Source organism: Polypterus senegalus, chromosome 15 (genome assembly GCF_016835505.1).
Source record: "Polypterus senegalus isolate Bchr_013 chromosome 15, ASM1683550v1, whole genome shotgun sequence".
Taxonomy (NCBI): Eukaryota; Metazoa; Chordata; class Cladistia; order Polypteriformes; family Polypteridae; genus Polypterus; species Polypterus senegalus.
The window spans coordinates 125932514-125952591 of NC_053168.1; the positions used below are offsets into that span (position 1 = coordinate 125932514).

Sequence of the window (20078 nt, forward strand, 5' to 3'; positions counted from 1 at the left end):
CTCGAAACTCCGGTCTGCACTACCTGAAAAATGTCAGCCATCCGTTAGGGTTAGGATTAGGGTAGGGGATATGGCCATAAATGGCACGCACTGGTACATCTTACTCCCACTTTAAAACTTAACTTTATTCCGTTTCCTCCACCCCCCACTACCCTATAAAAAGTTTAAATAGGGAATAAATTTCTTTAAGTTAAATAAATAAATGAATAAATAAATAAATTAGAAATATTAATATTAGTATTCATAAAAATATCAATAAAATTAATAATCCATAAAACTTTAAAACATTAATCCTCCTAAAATGTCATAAAACCTAAATCCCGTCAATAAAAACATAATAAATAAATAAATAATAAAATAAATTACCCCCTAAATAATTAGATAGATAGATAGATAGATAGATAGATAGATAGATAGATAGATAGATAGATAGATAGATAGATAGATAGATAGATAGATAGATAGATAGATAGATAGATAGATAGATAGATAGATAGATAATTTTCGTTTAATCCCAACGGGAGCCAGGTATTCAAGGAAGTTATCCATTTCTTTTCTGCCTTTAGTCTCCTTGTTTGTTCCGCTGTGTCCGCTGCTCCATACCAAACATGATGGGTCCGTCTGTGTCCATCTGCTTCAAAGTGATGATAGAAAGTCGTTTTCTTTTTTCGGCTGGCGAGGAGTCCGAGGTGCTGCATGAATCGGTCTCCCTATATAGGTTAATCCACAGGTGGAGGACTGTATACCATAGATGCAATTTTTAGAATTTAGGTGAAAGTTTTGATAAATGGGTTTGTCCACCTTTGCCAGTTAATTATACAGTAGATGTTCTTTTTTCTGGCAAAGCGGATTTTCCAGGCTGTTTTATTTTTTTGCTTTATTGATGGGCACTTGGCTTGAACCAGAATGTCTTTTAAATTTTTGTTCTTTCTGTAAGCAGCTATTACTTGATATTGTTGAAATGGGACATGAGTGCCCTGCGCCCCCATAAAATGGGAACATAAGACACCCTTGACCGACCTGGAATGAAATGAGTAAGTGATAACTACCGGAATTTTATGTTTGTGATCGGTATTAGTTCTTAGCCCCACCCTGCAGATGATCGATCTCTCCCAGCTCCATCCCGCGAACCGGAGCTCCAACCCCATTAGCCCCATCGGAGTCGTCTCCCCCTACATCTCTAGGGTTAATATTTGGTAGGGTTAAGTGGCTCCCAAGTTCCCTTGAGGTTGGGTTCTTAACCTCAGGGACCCCCATCTCAGAATTTTTAGGGTTAGAGTCGGATGAGGGTGGCCCATCACAAAATCCCCCGAGGGTTATGGTTTTACCATCAGGGCCCCCCACCCCCAAGTTGTTAAGATTAGGGTTGGCCCATCGCTCCAATCCTCCAGGGTTACAGTCTTAACCTTAGGGCCCCCAAGGTGTTAAAGTTAGGGATGGGTAGGGTTAGTTGATCGTCTACTGTCCTCAGGGTTATAATATTAACCTCAGGGACCCCCCACCCCTCTGTTGTTAAGATTAGGATAGGGTGGGGCTACCTGTATGATCCAATTGTTTTTGATTTTTAAACAAGACGACCAGCGTACATCCCACACCAGAACCGGAATGGAAAGAAAGGAAGAACAAGAAGAAGAACATGGAGAAGGAGGATCTAGGAAACTTGGAAAGTTGAGGGTAAGTAAAATGGTGGAAAAGGTAAGTAAATCTGTTTGAAATATCTGCTGTGTAAATTGTAAGTCCTATATCAGATCTATTCCAGATGTATTATTAAGAGTGTCTGATATATCCAAATAAGTTACTGAAGAAATAGAAAATGCATCTTCTGCCCGCGACATCTCCAAGTTGTGGGACCCCCCGTTTTGCTATTTATTTTTGATGAAGTAAGATTCAAGTACCTGGAGACATTCGATTTGACTTCAGTTTGGACCTCTCGTACAAACCGACGGCTGTAACTTCTTTTCCTTAGTGCATGGAAAAGCAGTTTTATGGCCATATCTGCACCATCCTGATTCGTATTTATTCAATGGAATCTGAGGAGTTGGGATTTGATTAAACTATGAAAAGTATGTTTAGGATGAAAACTGGATTTAAATAATAATGCATGTGTCTCTGTGGGATTAAAGTAAATTGGAGAATTTGAAGTTTTTTTCTGTTGTTGAGGCCAGATTGAAGTACATTTCTTAATGCTAAATGACTAACTGTTGGAACTAATCTCATTGATTTATGATGTGTATTAAGGATTTTAAGAATTTCTCAAATTCCTGTGTTGAGAAGATCGAAATGCCAAAAATGTCATCCAGGTACCTAAAGTATTTATATGGGAGCCGAGGGCATTTCCGAAAAGCCGTCTGCTCCCACCAAGCCATATAGATATTGGCATAGGCGGGAACAAACTTCCTCCCCATGGCAGTCCAACGCACCTGGAGGTAAAAGTTTTCATTAAAAATGAAGTCTTTGTTCAGTAAGCTAAAGCTTAGAAGGTCTAGAACAGCCTGATCTGCTCTATCTGGAGACGGGCCACCGCCTCCAATCCCATAGTTGTATTGATGTTGGTACACAATGACTCAACGTCCATGGTGAACATGAAGGAATGAGAAGGAACTTTTAAGTTTCTAATTATCTGTAAAAAGTGAGACGTATCCTTAATGTAGCTGTTGTGTAATTGAGATATTGGCTTCAAAAAATGCTCTACATATTCGGCTATTCTATAAGATTCGGAATTACAGTCTGAAATGATCGGTCTACCTGCTGGAATCTGGGACGGAATCGGCCATGTCTCTGGTGGTTTATGAATTTTAGGAAGCAAATAAAATTTACGGATACTCGGCGTGGCTGGACCTAACTGATACGTTTTTTTGTTTGTAATCAATGAAACCTAACGGAAATATATTATTAATGAGGTTTTTAATTTGAACTTTAGTGTTATGCAAATGAGGATTTCAATGGTAAATAATGATTCCGATTTGACAATTGACGTTCTGCTTCTATGATATATTGATTTGTATCTAGAATGACTGATACTGATCCCTTATCTGCTAGTTTAATGACTGTATTTTTGTTTTTTTCTCTCAGAGTTGCTAACACTTCCCTTATCCTACTTGTTAAGTTGTCCTCTCCATTATCCTGAATATCTAAATGATTGAGTGATTGTACATTTCTTTTGATTGAGTTACAAACCGGTTTTCTGATGTTGGAATTAGCCGGACACCAGGTAGAAGGTTCTCTGAACTGAAATGGTTGTTGCGTATGAGATGAATAATCGAAATAATCCAAAATCTGTCATTTTCTATGAAAGTTAATTATGTCCCTTCTCAAGCCCTCCACGTCCACCTCTGTCGGAGTCGGGATAAAGGTCAAGCCCCTCTGCAGCAGCAAAATCTCCGATAATTTAAAGATGTTAGACAAGTTATAAAGATTTACTTCCCGAGCCTGGCATGTCCTGTTCTGCCCATCAAACAGTTTAACTGCTCCCTCCACGGTTAGGGTTAGGGTTAGGGCGCTACTCGCCATTAGGATTTATAAGCTTGGTGTGCATTAACTGCGCCTTCATTCACAGCATGTCTCAGCAGACCATCAGCTATCACAATTGTTAGAATCACCAACTAGACCCGCGGTGGGCACAGTCGGTCCTGGGGGGCCACAGTGGCTGCAGGTTTCTGCTGCAACCCAGAATTAGAAGCACTTATTGCTCGGGCTTCATTTTTGTTGTCTCGCTCATTAAGATATTAAACCCTCATTGCTTATTTTAGTCTTAAACAGCTGTATTCTCGGTTTTTAATTGTTCCTTATCAGCAATAAGATGCAAATGACAAAAGAAATCAGCATCTCTCTATTTAGCTTCTTAACATTTACACCCAAGTGTATCTACTGGGCACTGGTTGGTTTAATTAAATACTAAGAAGGAAAGCTAAGAGAAAAAAGCGAAGGACTGAGAATTACTCATCCGTTTCAGACTTCAGATCATTTGGGTGACATCTCTCCGTTATAAAAAATAAATCTTGAGACGAGTCGAGACTTATTGCCATGAGATTTTTCCAATTCCTGCCCTCCTCTCCACCATTTCTGGTTCACTGCCCATGCCCGTGATCCTCTCGCCCGTCATTGGTGTGAATGCTTTTGTCAGACTCAGTTCCTGCGCTCTCAGCTCTGAGCAATTTTAACGTTTTCCTCACTTTAAGTTCCCAATAAAGGAAGACTTATTATGTTCAAATCTCACTGAAGAATTTCATCCCAAAGGGTTATCAACAGAAAAAAAAAATGAGTACACGGGCAATTGTAGCACTGAGAAATGATGAAGTCAAACAAATTAAGGTGAAAATCGGTTACGCGGCAAATTAGTTAAATGTGTATCCATAGACTCTGCTGAAACAGTTGGTGGTGGTGATGGTGCAGAAGATGAAAATATCAACTTACAATATCACAAAGAATATCTACAACCGTTAACACCGTCTGGTCTTGCAGGGCACGAATTACTGTAGAAAGAAGGATGAATTGTAACGTTATTGAGACGATGGGCTATGCAATGGGACAAGATTAGTCGTATTCAAAGTTGGTTGAACAATTCTGACATGTCAAATTTGAACAGGCGACAACAAAGGTAATGCAGTCCATCTAACGTTAGATACCAAAGGGGATCTTGATATGCCATTCGGATTAAATCATTTACAGTTTCCTGTCAGAATAGCTTTTACTATGACAATTAACAAATCACAGGGACAGACGTTTGAAAAAGTTATTTTATTTATTAGACAGAGAAAGAAACAATATTCACTCACGGGAAGTTATACGCTGCATTGTCACGATGCAAGTCCAAACCCGGAATCAAAATTCAATGCGATATTGATGAAAAGTTAATTCAAAAAACTGTCTTTACTGAACTTTTAAAGTAAAAGTGTAAGTTTAAAAAGTAGTTGTGTGTTAATTTCAAAGCCAAACAGGACAAAAACGTATGACGCAACGAATACCTCTAATGCAACAGGAAACGTTTTACTATTTTTTAATATGGTTAATTACTCGCTGGAATGTAAAATAGCTCTATTATGCATTTGTAACATTTCCCATGAAAATAAATCTGTTTAAACTGTACATCCACTTCCCCGTACGTGAGCGGCAGAGACACCAAGTGGCTAGTGCATAACTATTAGATAGATAGATAGACAGAGTGAAAGGCACTATATGATAGATAGATAGATAGATAGATAGAAAGGCACTATATAATAGATAGATACATAGATACTACAACAACATTTATTTCTATAGCACATTTTCACACAAAAAATGCAGCTCAAAGTGCTTTACGTCATGAAGTATAGAAAAATAAAAGACAGTACGAAATTAAAATAAGTCAACATTAATTAACATAGAATAAGAGTAAGGTGGTCCGATGGCCAGGGTGGACCAGAAAAAAACAACACAAAAAAAAAATCCAGACGGCTGGAGAAAACAAAAATGAAATCTGCAGGGATTCCAGACCATGAGACCACCTGACCAGTCCCCTCTGAGACTATATAATAGACAGACAGACAGACAGACAAATGTGAAAGGCACTGCTATAATAGAAATAATAAAACAAACAGCGACCCCTAAACACACCTAAGCGCCCCTGGCTTGCTTTAGCGGAGAGCTGCTGCAGATGCCCCCTTGAAGGCGGTGGCGTTTGAATGAAGCGGGTCCGTCCGGCTCGCTGTGCCCGTTAGTTCAGAAGGCCTCGTCGCTCTTTTGCCGAGTTTACGACTAAACACCAGCAGGATGCTGCGGCCGCTCGCAGGCAGTAACGTGGACAAAGTCAGTCAGTTTTTTCCAAGCCTGTCCCCTTTAATCGTCGTGAGCCCGCATCTCCTTCGTAAGTCTCCAGACGCTGTCCTGTTCTGTCTGATCCGATGAAAACTGTCCTGCGTTAAAATGGCACCTGAAATACGTCTAAGCTGGATCTCCGCAGTACCAACAACAGTCCGAGGCTCGTCCTAGCACGTTAAAGTTCATGTAACTTATTTTAAACCTTCTGCATTTATGGAGACAGGCCACTTCGGAGTCTTTTCCACCCTACTTTTATCCTTGCTCCGTATTCTTTCCTTCTTTGCCGACAAGGTCCGACAGTGGGCGCTGATCGCAGCTCTAAAGCAGGGTAACTTTTAATATTTTCCTCTCTTACGACGTTCTGGGCACGGGTGGCCATCAGAGTCCTCTGAACCTCACGCTGTAATAACTTCCAAGCTCCCAGCTCGTCCAAAAAGCAGCTTATAGGGGCGGACCGCTCGGGTCTGCGTCTGATATGACAGCAACAGATCTTCAATTTAAAAATGCAGTTAAGATTAATAGTAGCAAGCCAGAAGCCACATCTTAACATTACCATTAACAATAATTAAATAAATTGCTTAGTAGTCTAAAAAAGAAAGTTGTCCAAAAAGAAAGACAGAGAGCTCCTGTAAAAAAAAAAGCCAAATGTCCGCCTGGGGGCAAATGAAGTTGTGCCGCGGTGAGGCATAACGGGAGGAGATGAGGCGCCTGCGTGGACTTTGTCGACTTTTACTCACTAAATTATTTTTTCGACTCTTTGCTTCTGTCGGTCAGTTCCCCTAAACACTCGTGCACACCAACCCTAACTTGAAGAACGAACTGCCAGACAGCAGCGGGATGTCTGCAGACCTTCTAACAATTGTTTGAATTTGCTGATTTATCGGGATATCATCAGACGCCCCCGATCCCCCGTAATTTTGCCCACTTCAGTCACTTCTCCGCTCATTTTGTGAAACTCTTATCGCGTCGCCAGCCTTAGATGACACCAAACTCCTGCCAGCGCTGCGCATACTATCCCTGGAAAGGCGCTATATAAAACCACGAAAGGCCGACCGAGGAACTCACCTGTTTCCAGCTCCACGTTGTACATCGGGAGGGGGTCCAGAGACAGGCGGTAACTTTCGAAGTTCGGGTCCAGCAAGTGTCTGTCCACCTTTAAGGAGTAATTGGACGCTGCCATGTTGCTGAACGCGCTCAATAACCCGCGTGTCCTCCCGTTTAACAAAGCAAACGCAATGACAGAAAATTAAATGACCGGCTAAGGCCGACGATTTCCTGTTTATCTCCGTTTACCTACGGACGCATTTAGATGACGGACCTCCCGGTGGTATTCGGGACTTGTAGTTTCTTTTTCTTTTTTTTTTTATTATGGGCACACTATCTATGCGCTGATAAGGATCCGTCCGTCCATCCACCCACCTAACCTGCTCAATCCTGGGCAGGGTCGAGTTACAGTTGGAGAGTCTTAACAGCATATTAGGACCCCGGGGTAAAGTAGTGCACTGTATAAAATGTAACTAAGTGATAGTTGACCCTGCAGTGTAAAAATGTTTGTTATTCCAGCATTTCTGTGTCAAAGGTTTAGCTTGACAATCGTTTCTTCATTGTGTGGCGCAGATGTGAGTTGTGTTTTTCCTTTTGGGTTCAAATGTAAGAATCAGCATTGTGAGAATTAATAATCTGTTGTTTGTGGAAGTTTTTCTTTTATGCAATGCGCATGTTCTGCGAGAATATTCTCGATTTATGAGATTTGGACACGTCACGACTCCACAATCTGTAATTATTAAAGTTTGTTAGCCCCGACTTAAGGTAAGCACATGCATTTACAAGAGTAGGACTTTCCTTTGTTGAAAACCGTAAAAAATCGGGGTACGATTTATTAACAGTTGCAACGCGAGTAACCTTACTAACTTTGACGACCATCGATGATAACCTACTGCTGAACATCAATACGTTTTTACGTGTTTAATGTTAGCTTGTGTTATTTGCAATGTGTAATGACGGCAGGTCTGTTAATTATGGAAGATTTTAGTGAATATAACAGAATCTGAAAATGAATAATTATAAAATGAAAGCTCAGTTGCGCTTACTAAGTTTTTAACAAACTTCAACCCAAGTTTTGCCACCCTGAGCGACCATCCAGTTAGCATAAATGGTAAAGCCAGAAGTGGACATAACTTGTGTGGGCGAGCCGCCATTAAACCTCAGGTGACACAAGGGCTTCTGACAGAAAACTATCTTTTGCCCGAAGCCACCCAGCCCTTGTGACCCCACAGGGGGCTTGTGTAGGATTTTCAGGGATCAGGGTATTGAGACCCCTCGGTGATTGTTGTGTGCTGTTACTGACAAACATCTGGAGAGCGGGGTTTCTAGTGACTCCTAAATTTAAGTGAAATCAAATTTATCAGAGGTGCCCCTTGGCACCCTTGTGAGTTGTACATGTAGGTTAAATAAATCATTTATCATCGATTGGGAGGCTTTACTGTATCTTCAGTGGGAAAGAAGATGAAGGGGCTTGGTGCAACTGATCTGGTCTGATGTCTGACCCCCACTCCAGCACCACTGGGGTCACCTGATCATTCGCTTTAGTCTGTCGGGGTCCACAAATGGGCCACTGGCCAGTACAGGACACTCAGTGCTGTAAGCGGGGTGCTGGCCAGGGTGCCAGTCCATCATATGGCACATGCAACACAGGGACACGGGTTCTGTTTTGATTTACTGAACAGACACGTCTTTGGGACGTTGAAGTCAGATGGAGTACCAGGGGGAAAAAGGAGGACATACACGGATAATAAAACTGGGATCCTGGGGCTGTGACTCTTGGACCACCTTAACTCAGATATTAGGTCCCTTGGAACAGGACCAAGTCAAAAAGAGAGAAAAAAAAAAGGATCTGAACCCAGAATTCTCACAGTACCAGTGTACAGGCCGGTCATGATACCCAACAGCCTTAAGGGGATCCCGCGAAGCCTCAGGATGTCCCACAGGGTAGCCCCTTGAACGCTTTATGTAAATCGACAAAGGCTGCAAAGAAACTCTGCTGATATTCACGCTTGCACTCCATGAGAGCCCTCGGTGCCAGGATGCAGTCAATGGTGGGCTTCTTTGGGATAAAACCAGACTGCTCTGGTTGCTGGGAGGTGAGCAAGTGATCACAGATCCAACTGAGGACGACCTTAGCAAGGACCTTACCCGTTACCCGGAGCAGTGTTATCCTCCTGTAGTTGCCACAATCCAGGCGATCACCCTTCCCTCTCCACATAGGGACGACAAGTCCCGTTGTCCAGTCAGTTGGGATGACGCCCATCTCCCAAATGGAATACCATGAGGACAGCCTTACCACCAGCCTGGAGAAGTTCACCCCGGATACCACAGACCCCTGCGTCCTTCAATCCCCTCCGCTGGGTCACCACAGGTGATCACAATCTCGGTGAGACAGCTAATTGGAGGATCAGCCACAAGAACCGTGGACCAGAGATGTCCAACATTCTAACCGGAGGATCAGCTTTAAACAACTACTCAAAGTAGCCAGCCCAGCGGGTCACAATCACTAATCATAATAAAAATAATAATCATAATCACAATAGTAAGACATAATAATAATAATCACTAATCGTATTAACATCCGCTACAATGACAGGCGTCGGGTCGGAGAGTCCATTAACGGAGCTCTTTATCAACCAAGCAGTCACTTGTCGAGATGGAGCGTGGACTTCATTTCCCAGCGTGCAGTCTGCCTTTCCAATCCGGCACTGTTGTTTCTTATATATTCGTCTCGTGTTTCCGCAGGGGGACTTTTAGGTTGACGGACACACGGCATGTCAATCGGCTTGTCGTCTCCCTGGAAATCGAGGAGTTAAGGAGCTGCAGAAATTCCAAGAAGCGACGGCGTCTCGAGGGAGAGTCGAGCTGGTAATCACCGCCGTCCGATTCCTCCACGATCCCTTGATGTATGCGAGCACTTGGAGGGCGTCGTTTACAAAGCCGGCGTGAACTGGGCAGGGTGATTCGGTGGTTTGTTTAGTCGTACACGGAGAGCCGCCGCCTCGCCTGGCTGCTTTGAACTCGGCGGCTCCACTTTAGTCCAGTAATGGGGGACGCACGTAGTTTAAAGCGGGTGACTCCGCCTGGCCGTCTCATTTTACTGCATTAGTTTTAAGTTTAGCAAATCCGGAGTCTCTTTAATGAAGATTCACACGATGGGAAACTTAAACCTGTGCTGCTTTGTTCGGCTGTTTCTCCGTTTGATATTTCAATGCTGTGCGTCTAAGGCGGGTTTGGTTTGGTTTGGCTTCTTATTAAAAGGCTGCGAGAGAGAAGGTTCAAGACTGGCGCCGCTCGCTGGCCAACCTGTGCGGGTCCAGACGCGAAATCCCCGTGGCGTGGGCGAGAAACGAACGACAACAGACGGGGCGGGACGGGACTCAGGGCTGAGAGGTCCTGCAGAAACGTCCCGACCGATGGCGCTGTGGAGCGGCCCAATAAAGTTTGCTGCGCGATAAGGAATCCTCTAGCGGGCCCCCCTTGGAGTAGTAAGGACGGAGAGAATGAGGGGTTATGTCTGCCCCTGTCCGTTGGTCTTTTAAGGAATTGCGGCAGAAAATGGGGCTTTACAGCCATAAGTGAATAATACATTTGAAATCGGTTGTAAAGCAGTAAAGGCCATTATACACACTGGGACTGCTTTGGTTATATTCAGAATTTCATTTAATGGTGTCTGGCTTAGAAAAGGTAAGCATTTCTATCAAAAACATGACACTTCTGAGTGACCCCCCAAACTTCTAAATAGTTATCTGTTTACCGTGTTCACTGAAAGCCCACCAGATAGCAGGCATTTTATCTCTGCCAGTGTGAATTTCCAACTTACTTTTTGGCACCCTAATCTGTTGGGTTTAAATGCTGGCTTTTTTGTAAGATTTATTAAAGTAGCTAATAACATTGAGTAACAAAACCTAACAAAGTTAAACATTATATTTTAACACAAGGCTAGAAGAAAAAAATGTTTATTTAAATTAGTATTTGTAAAATTGGAAATTTGAACACATTACAGTTTGAATGTAGCACATTTTCACTCTGACTCCGGTAACCCATACCAGAGCCCTTCTTACGTGAAGGCTGAGGAAAAACTGAAAATAAATCCCCTGTTTTTATAGATAACGGAGATAACAAAAGTTTCTGAAACAATGGAGGATCGAGCTTTTGAACTGAAGTCTCGCCTCTGCCCCTCATCAATTAGTCAAGAGTCGTGTGTCGCGGTTTGTAAAATCTTTAGTTTTTAACCAGCCTTGACCTTCAAATGGAAATGAGAAGGAGGCCATTTTGGAAGGTTTGTGTCTCCTCATCCTGACTACTGGTAACCAGTTGGTTAAAATTCTCGGCATCGCACAGAACAGAATTAAGGAGATGCTGTTTGTCTTTTATGCTTTGGAATTCTACAACTGATATGCATTGATTATTTTTTTTTTTTTCTTCCACATTTATTTTAGGGTTAAGGAACTAAAATGAATAAAGATGCACAGATGAGAGCAGCAATTAACCAGAAGCTCATTGAGATGGGCGAACGAGAACGGTAAGCAGTTTCAAGCCAGATACAGTAAATTGTTCTTTAACTCTAAAGAGAGAGGTTTGGAGCAGGCGCTGATTACAGCGTGTCGCCTCACCCACCACAGGATCCCGGATTAGGACCCGAGGGCAGCCATGCAGTCGGTGACACCTCAGCACCACACTAGATCATTCCACCCTGGGGGGTAAACGTTAACATTAAACAAAGTTATTATCTGTCTGTTAGACCTGCATTGTTATCACTCTTTAATTTAATATTGCTCTTTATCACTATGCTGCTGCTGGAGTATGGGAATTTCCCCTTGGGATTAATAAAATATCTATCTATCTGCCTGTCTGTCTGTCTAATTCTGCCAACTACGCTATCTATCTATCTATTATATAGTGCCTTTCACATCTATCTGTCTGTCTGTCTATCTATCTAATTCTGCCAACTATGCTATCTATCTATCTATCTATCTATCTATCTATCTATCTATCTATCTATCTATCTATCTATCTATTATATAGTGCCTTTCACATCTATCTATCTATTATATAGTGCCTTTCACATCTATCTATCTATCTATCTATCTATGAACCAGTGGGTGGTTGTCTATAGTGGCTGGAGTGCCAAACCCCAAGTTTTCCCTGTACGTCACAGGACCCTCTTGCAGGGCTTGATGCAGATTAAACCGGGCGAAGCGATTGCAGGTTAAGGGTCGTGCTCAGGGCCCGACGGAGTGAAGTCACTTGTGGTGTTTACGGGATTCCGATTGCTGGTGCACATCTCTACCCTCGGAGCCACCACTCTGCCCTTAACTCTAAAGGTGAAATGAAAAGTTGCCCGAACCTCAATAATAGCAGAAATTGTAAAACGAAACAACAAAACCAACTGGATTTTTGGGTGGTGTTGCCATCTGAAATGGATAATCGAATGAGTATTTTCCACTTCAAGCTCATCACTGCTGAAAATGGTAATGCCCACGGATGGCGGTGTGGTTCAGAATTGTCAACACCTCAGATGGCATTAAACATACGCTCCACCTGTTCTGCCTCCTAGTTTTACATCATCTGTGCGGTCATGCTTTACAGGAAGTTATCTTTTAAAGACAAGTCTCAATCCCACCAATTTAGGGTTGTGGGCCTGCCTGTCTTGCAGAGACCCACCTTTGAAGGAGCACAAGTCTGTCACAGGACTTGCCAACACACAGAATCCCAGAATAACCCGACACACGTCTGCCGAAATGTGTGAGGAAATCCAAAAAGACAAACCAACCAGTCAACCAGACGCAGCAGGCCCCCTCAGCCCGAGAGCACCAGACACTGGGACGTACGTAGACTTTGAACCCAGGACAGTGAGAGAGACGCACGCAGTGTTGTACGCAAGTCAGCTACGGTCACTAAATTCTCTGCCACCTTCTCTCGATTACTGCTGAGGTGGTCCCATTTGACTGCGGTTTCACATGGCGCATTGTCGTCCTGTGTGCCACGCTGTGCGCCACCCTGAACTGTTTCGTCTGTGTGTTTATTAGCAGACATCCTTTAAAAAACAAAGCTGCTGTACCTGTTGAATGCCGTCTTGAGAAGATCACCCACTTCGGGTTTTAAACTTTATGACCGTTTGCTAGATTCTGCGTTTTTTCCTTTTTGAACTCCACTGCGGTGAAATCATTAATTAAAAATGGCAGCAAGATGGGATGTTGAACACTCTGCACAATATTGGTATGTGTTGGTATCATTCATTGTGTCAGCACCAGTAGCAGTAGGCTTGTTTGGTTCTAGTTTGTGCTTTTTGTTGTACTAAAAATCTTTGTTTCTTGACATTTTCTTTGTCTTAACAGTTTAAAGGATTTGCTTCGAGCCAAGCTTATTGAATGTGGATGGAGGGACCAGTTGAAGGCACATTGTAAAGGTAATTTAACTTTATTTTATGATTTCCATCAGAGTGAATGGCCTGTTTTGTGCCAAAGCTGACTTTGGGCCTTGGGTTCGGTCAACGGGGCTAAAGTGAAATCGGTATAAATGCATCAAGCCGCTGTATTGCTGCGGTTAACCCTTTACGGTGTTTAGTGAATTTCAAAATGTTTTCTGAGCAAAAGAAATCCAGCTTTTATAACCGATTCAAAGAGGAAATATGACATCGCTTACATTTATGAATGGAGAAAAAGAGAATAATTGTATGCAGTGTAAATATGTGTCCCAGCAAAGCACATGTGTTGTTTAGTCAGCAAGGCAGGCATGCAAAGCCAGAAGTTACCGGAAAAGGTCTAAATCACGTTAACGGGTGGTGCTCAGTGTTTTGTATTCTGCTTGTAAAGCATTTTCAACATTCTAGACGACTAATTTAGAATGGGAAAGAACTGAGACGCAGTAAAGAAAATGCCACGCGCTCCATCACCGGAAGCCCAGGAGAAGGTGTCTGTCTTAATATTAACACACATGCACATGCGACAGGCAGGGCTGTGGAGTCGGAGTCGGAGTCGGAGTGGAGGAGTCGGAGACAATTTTGGGTACTTGGAGTCGGAGTCGGCAAAAAGTTAACCGACTCCGACTCCTACTAAATTTAAATGGAAATTAAAAAAGTAAGTTGAAATGTCCCAATTCACAAACAGTCCTAATGAACTACTTCTCTGCTGTAAGAATAAAGCCCAATGCATGCAGTGCATAATGTTACCACAAAACGAACATGTCAAGTAACCATGAAGCATGCTTTTCATTGACTGTATGCGTCACTATATGGGATGTAATGCACAGGTAAGGTGCGGCACCGCTTTCCATTGTGTCGTGTTCCACTGTTACAGGGAACTGTGAATCTAGGCTAAAGCCCCCAATACATTTACAGATGCACTGCCGATTTTTCGGCCGTTCAACGAGTCATCACGCGTCAAACACCTGAAAAATCATCTGGTGTGTTCTCAGCTCCGTCGGCTCCCCTTCGCTATGCGCTAGTGAAGGGGGCCGAAGGAGCCGAGAACACAGATCTCCCTACCGGTCTCCAGCAGAGGCTCATTCTGCTGATCAGCTGGCCGGTGAGGGACACAATGCACTAAACTTCCGGCTGGCTGACAGAGGAGACGGCCACTGCAGCAGACAGAGGCATCACATTACTTTGGATGGGGGCGGTGGTCGAGATTTTCGGCAAGCTGGATCTGCCGTCCATGTGGACACCCGCAATCTGCGGCCGCCAATCAATTGTGTTTGTCTTTAATCTGGCATTATAGTAGAGTGTTGGCTTCCTAGCCAGTAGTTCTGTGGTGAAATGACATGTATGTTGCCTTCCTTTCCTTCAATGGATGTAGAAAATACATTAGCATAGTATATACATACAGAGGAGTCGGGGAGTCAGAGTCGGAAGATTTAGAAACTGAGGAGTCGGAGCATTTATCTACCGACTCCACAGCCCTGGCGACAGGCACGGTGATAGGCTTGGTCTTTTTTTCCCTAGTTTTATGACTTCAGATGAACTTTCTGTGGATTTTGAAGATGGTCACATTCAATCTTTGAGTGACCTCACTTTCAATGTCTCTTATTTTTCTCAAGCACTTTGTGCAGTCTTAGAGCGCCGTGACAAGTTCACACCTAGATACGATAGTAAACTTTACTGATGACCGAGTACTTAATGAGTCTTCATGAGGGCACTGATTTGCTTAAACAAACAGGAGAGAAAGTGGTTTGAAATTGATTAACAAAAATGGAGCCCAGAACTATCTGTCCATTAGATGTTGATCTGTGGCCAGTTGACTATGGAGGAAAGGAAAACAAAAACTCTGTCAGCAATGGGGAAAATAAACCTTTGGGGTTCTTGGTCAGTTACAAGACAAGTCAGGCACGACCAGAGCCCTTAAGACTTATCTAATTCTCCGCTCACCAACTGCTGGTCATTTTATGGTAAAATCTGTGCTGGGCTATCTAATCTGGTGAGTGCCAGGAAGAGATTATACGAGTTTTCATCGCCGTGCTAATAATAATAATAGCATAAAGTTATTGTGTTGTGTCTGATGATGATGGAGAGCTGGATCTTCTTTTTAAAGAGTATGCGAGTGCTGATTTGAACCAGTATACAGTATAATGCTTTTAAACTACATTGTCAAATTGGTTTTCCTCCATGTTGCCTCTTGAATTTAGGGCATATAATACGGCTCTCCAGTGAGAACAGAAGAAATAAAAAATCTGATGTGTCTAGCACACGACTGTTCTTCCATAAATCTGCACTTTTTGCCTGAAATAATTGTGTTCTGTGTGATCAAACTGAATGAAAATGCTGTTGTGTTACTTTCCACATTCTGTATTTAAAAAAAGAAATCATTAAGTTACATGTGATGTGGAGGTCCAATGAGGGGCTGATGCAGATGAGTCCGTAGTTGTTAAACTCGAGCGTCACGGCCATGCAGTAGACCACTTAGCCCAGCGTTTCTCAACCTTTAAGGTTTTGCGACCCGAGTTTTCACAACAGTTTTAATCGCCCCCCCCCCCAATTGATTTGTTGAAAGGAGCCCACTAACACCGATTTGTTCTTTTTTAATTATTGATATATCACAGATGCATATTTTATTATACCTACTTCACTTTTATCGACGTTTATCTAACTCTATATTTAGTGTTCTAGTATCAGAATGTAGTTTCATTTGTTTTGGTTTCAGTAGGTGTATTTTTCATATTTTCGATTCTTGTTTTCTTTTTTTCACATCTTCGCGCCCCACAGGTTGAGAGCCACTGACTTAGCCTATGGCATAGCCTGATGAGCACCTCCTGAAATGTGAGACTACATGACACACCAACGCAGACTCTTACAACTCTGATTGGCCAGTTTGGTAACTTCATATTTATGAAATATTTTAGTTCATCTTCCGCTCTTCTGAAGTAAACTTGGAGCAGACTGAAGAAAGACTTCATATCTATATAGCCCTTTCAGGGTGTGAAATATCAGCTAAAATACATTTTGGAAGTCAGTAAATGTATGAAAAGTGGGAAATGTGAAGGACGAATGCGTTCACCTAGAGAAGAAAATGTTTAGCGAGAGGAGCGGTGGTCCTGGAGGGTAAAAGCTGCCGGTGTTTTTAAGTTTTTCTCCACTGGCTGGCACAACATGTGAGCACAGAGAAATGGATCATTCGCTTTTCTTGCGTGCTACAGACATTGCCAACTAATGTCAAGGCGCGTGCCTGAAGCTCAGCGAGGTACAGAAGTATAAACTGCTTCCGACACTGTGGGCTCGACAGAGGAGTAGAAGTCGGCCTTCAGCCCTGGGGACCTTGTGGCTGCAGGTTTTTGTCCCAAACAGTGTCTCTTATTTTAATTAAGCTAACTGTTACTTCCTGGTTTCTATATTTTAGAGTCCATTTAGAATAAACTAAACGACATTTGGTAATGTTTACATTAAGATGTGCCAAGCATATATGATTGTTACATAGGGACATTTAATGTCATTTTTAAACTTGGTTTTAAAGATATTCCTCATCGTCATGATGATTTTATTCCACATTTCTAGATTTTCTGGTTATTCTAATCATTATAAGTCCTAAAGAGCAGTACATTTAAGGGAACAAAACAAAACCAAAAAAAAATAGAAATACAATTAAAAAGAGTGAAGTATTGTTAGAACATGAGATCAGCCGTGAAGAGAACAGGCGAATCTGCCCCAACAAGCTTGTGCATCTTATTATTCACTGGGATTCTCCAGAGTAACATTAAGATGAGGCTTGAAAGCTACAGTAAAAATACAAATATTCCTTAATGTCTCATAAATGGTAAACTGCACTCTGCTCGGCTTTTCTGAATGTAGATTGGGGGTGGCAGAGGGAGACCAGCTAATTAAATGAGATCATTTTGCGGAAGAATAAACCTGCTGGTTGAATTTAAAGCCAACAGCCACAGGGGGGCGCCAGGACTGCACTTAAGAGCCACTGGGCTAAGTGAAGGGTGGCAGAGAAGAACGTCTGCCAACTCAGAATTGCACAAAGAGGAGGAGGAGGAGGTCAAGTCCATTTTCCCACCTTCTGTTAATTCACCTCCTCAGTTTGGCAGATTTTTCCTTTTCTTTGCAGAGTCATCATCCCCATCCAGTTAAGTTGTGCTTCCTCGTCTGAGGACCACAGGAGCGTTCTTTTTGAGTAAAGGATTTGCAGTTGTGTGTCTAAATGGCTCTATTGACTTTGTTAGTTTTGTTCCACTTCTCTTATCTGGCCCTTTTAATACTTTCTTAAAACCGTGATCATAAAGCATTGACTGTGAGCTCTCAATTATTTATGCAACGTTTATTTTGTTTGAAATTGTATATTAAAAAAAAAAAAATCTCAATTGCATTTTTTTTCTATTTGGTAGATGTAATCAAAGAGAAGGGACTGGAACATGTAACGGTTGAAGACCTAGTTGCAGAAATAACTCCAAAAGGAAGAGGTAAGGCTGATCACTCCCCTTCACACCCTGGACCAACAAAGCTGCACTGGGCCGAATGTCGTCTTTATTCTTGGAATTACTTTCCAGATTTTTTATTTTTTTTTTATTTCATTTTTTGGTATTATAAATGATGCAGACATATTTTTAACTGGCATTCTGTGTCATAAGATTGTCACCGTGTTTTACTCTCTTCAATGATCTAGTGAGGAACATCCCCAGGAGGTAGTGGTGAATAAAAAAGCAGGCACGGCCACCTGTCTGAGCAAAGTCCGCAGGCTGGTGGTAGTCCAGACATTTTAGGTACCCACAAGTTCATGGAGGGGATTGAGGGCGTAATCCCTACAGATATGTGGCGAGTCCTGGCAGGTAACACACAAAGAGATTTGTGGATTGAGGTTAAACACGTGACGCACCCCAGCATGCTAAATGGCAGGTAGTCAAGTGGATGTCTGCTCTCCTTGGGCCCCCAGAGGGCATCTGGAAGAATTCCTCCAGATTGTAACACACAAGGTAGTCTCATATAAGTGAAGCAACAGACACACTGACAGTAGCTCAGTAGAGGGGCTCTCGCTTCTGGTGTTACACACCCAAACTCCCAGGGGAGTGGCACGACCTGCTTTGGGGACAGTGACAGGTGGGGCGGTACACCTGTCACACTGTAATGCACGTGCCCCGAGGCCAGAAACCTCCCGTGGAGCAGACAGATAAAAGCTCTCTCTGCCTGCTCGTACGTCTGTGCACACTGCACATCTTTTGTTTTAAGTTGCTCCCATGGTAAAGTACAACTGAAATCCTTTCCATCGCCTTCTAGAAACCTGCAAAGAAAAAAAGAAGTGAACTGCAGCCGACCAAAAAGAAAGAAAGCAGCCAGCGTAACTCGCTAAGTAACCCAGAAGTGTAACTAGACAGCAGTGAGTTGGGTGCGTAGCGTAGACAGCAGAGAGGTGTAGCGGCCTTTTGGGGATTCGCCTCTAAGGCAGCGGACGTCAACATTTAAAGAGTAGAGTAGCATAGCAGATATGCGCCGGCCATTAATCACATCAGCAGATAGGTAGCGGCCTTTCAGGTATATGCTGCTATGCGGCTGGCTCAAAAACCGGCCTGCCCAATTCAAAGGGTTAATGCAGACAGAGCTGGGATTTTGGCTGAGTGAAGCAGATGAGACATGTTGCCGTTTTGCGGAGCACTGCTTGTTGTGGTACAACGGATATTAATTTGTCATGTTGTTTCAGATGAGTTGCGTTGATTATTGCTGTTCTACTTTTTTCTTTTCTTCTTCAGCGCTCGTTCCAGACAGTGTGAAGAAAGAACTCTTACAAAGAATAAGGAGCTTTTTATCTCAGCATGCCACTCTGTAAGGGTGGAAGTGTTCGACCCGGATACCACTTTTTAGGTTCAGCAAAGTGAATCCTAACTTGTTAATAATGGCCATCATAGCGTTACTGTCACGTTTTATGTTTTTCTTTAATGCTTCTATATGTTTTGATATTATGCCAATTGTAATGCTTAACATGGTGAGTTTTTAATAAAAAAAAGAAATGATTGCTGGTTGGCTTGTATTTTCAGTCCAACCAAAGACTTGCCTTCATTCTCTCTTTGGCCTATGAGAGGTGCGAGTATCGCGTATGGGAAAAAAACGAGAACATGCGTTATTACAAAATAACAGATCTGTGCAAAGAGACTTGGAGGGAACACTAGACCAGTGTTCGGAGCACTCGGACTTGCTCACTTGCTGCTTGTGGTGGTCCGTCGACAATGCATTTACAGCATCCAGCCACATAAAGGAGCGTGAAACGATTTGTGTAAATGGTGGCTAAAAGGCTGCGTAGACCTTCCGAGACAGCTTGGGTCCCACGAGAGCTGCGGTGCTCGTGATGGGTCTTTGGTGCCGTGGGGTCGGCCGATTTGCTAGTTGATTTGCAAGACCAGGACTGCATGGGATTTAACAGTAAATGCTGCCAGAACTCCGTCTTCTGAGAAGGGATATCCGAGAGAGGAGGTGCTGCCCGAGGGTGTACAGTCAGGAGCAGACATCTTTCAGTCCTGTACAGGTAGCCATCTGAAACTTAACGTCATTGTTGCTCTACACGACTGTTCCGAGGTCCCAGCCTGCTTTTACATAATCTTAAGAGGAATCCAGTAAGTTGTAGGCCGCTAACGGGGGGTACGCTTGTGATTGTCGGTCATGTGGTGTGACTGCCAGTAAAGACAAATGGGTTTACAAAGAAAGTTCCCTTTGTGTTCTGCATTGCTATCAAGGAAGAAGAGCATAAATAAGCCGGTCGGGACAGTTGGATTTGGTTTTCAGATTCACGTGTTTCGGCTCACTTCTTGGTTTAGAC

At 42.9% G+C, this 20078-nt stretch overlaps 2 protein-coding genes across 2 annotated transcripts in view; one reads left to right on the forward strand and one right to left on the reverse strand.

Moving 5' to 3' along the window:
* The window catches only part of nudcd1 (NudC domain containing 1), a 71155-nt gene extending 64079 nt beyond the window's left edge, over positions 1-7076 (reverse strand). The window contains exon 1 of the mRNA XM_039736533.1: positions 6862-7076. Within this exon, the coding sequence (XP_039592467.1) occupies positions 6862-6976 (115 nt within the window). The 5' untranslated portion in view covers positions 6977-7076. The remainder of the gene's footprint in view (positions 1-6861) is intronic.
* Positions 7077-9572: 2496 nt separating this feature from the next.
* eny2 (ENY2 transcription and export complex 2 subunit) lies at positions 9573-19280 on the forward strand. The gene is made up of 5 exons (XM_039737357.1): positions 9573-9708; positions 11283-11365; positions 13182-13252; positions 17662-17736; positions 19018-19280. The coding sequence occupies exons 2-5, from the start codon at positions 11298-11300 to the stop codon at positions 19092-19094; spliced, it is 291 nt and encodes a 96-aa protein (XP_039593291.1). The 5' UTR covers positions 9573-9708; positions 11283-11297; the 3' UTR covers positions 19095-19280.
* The last annotated feature ends 798 nt before the right edge of the window (positions 19281-20078 follow it).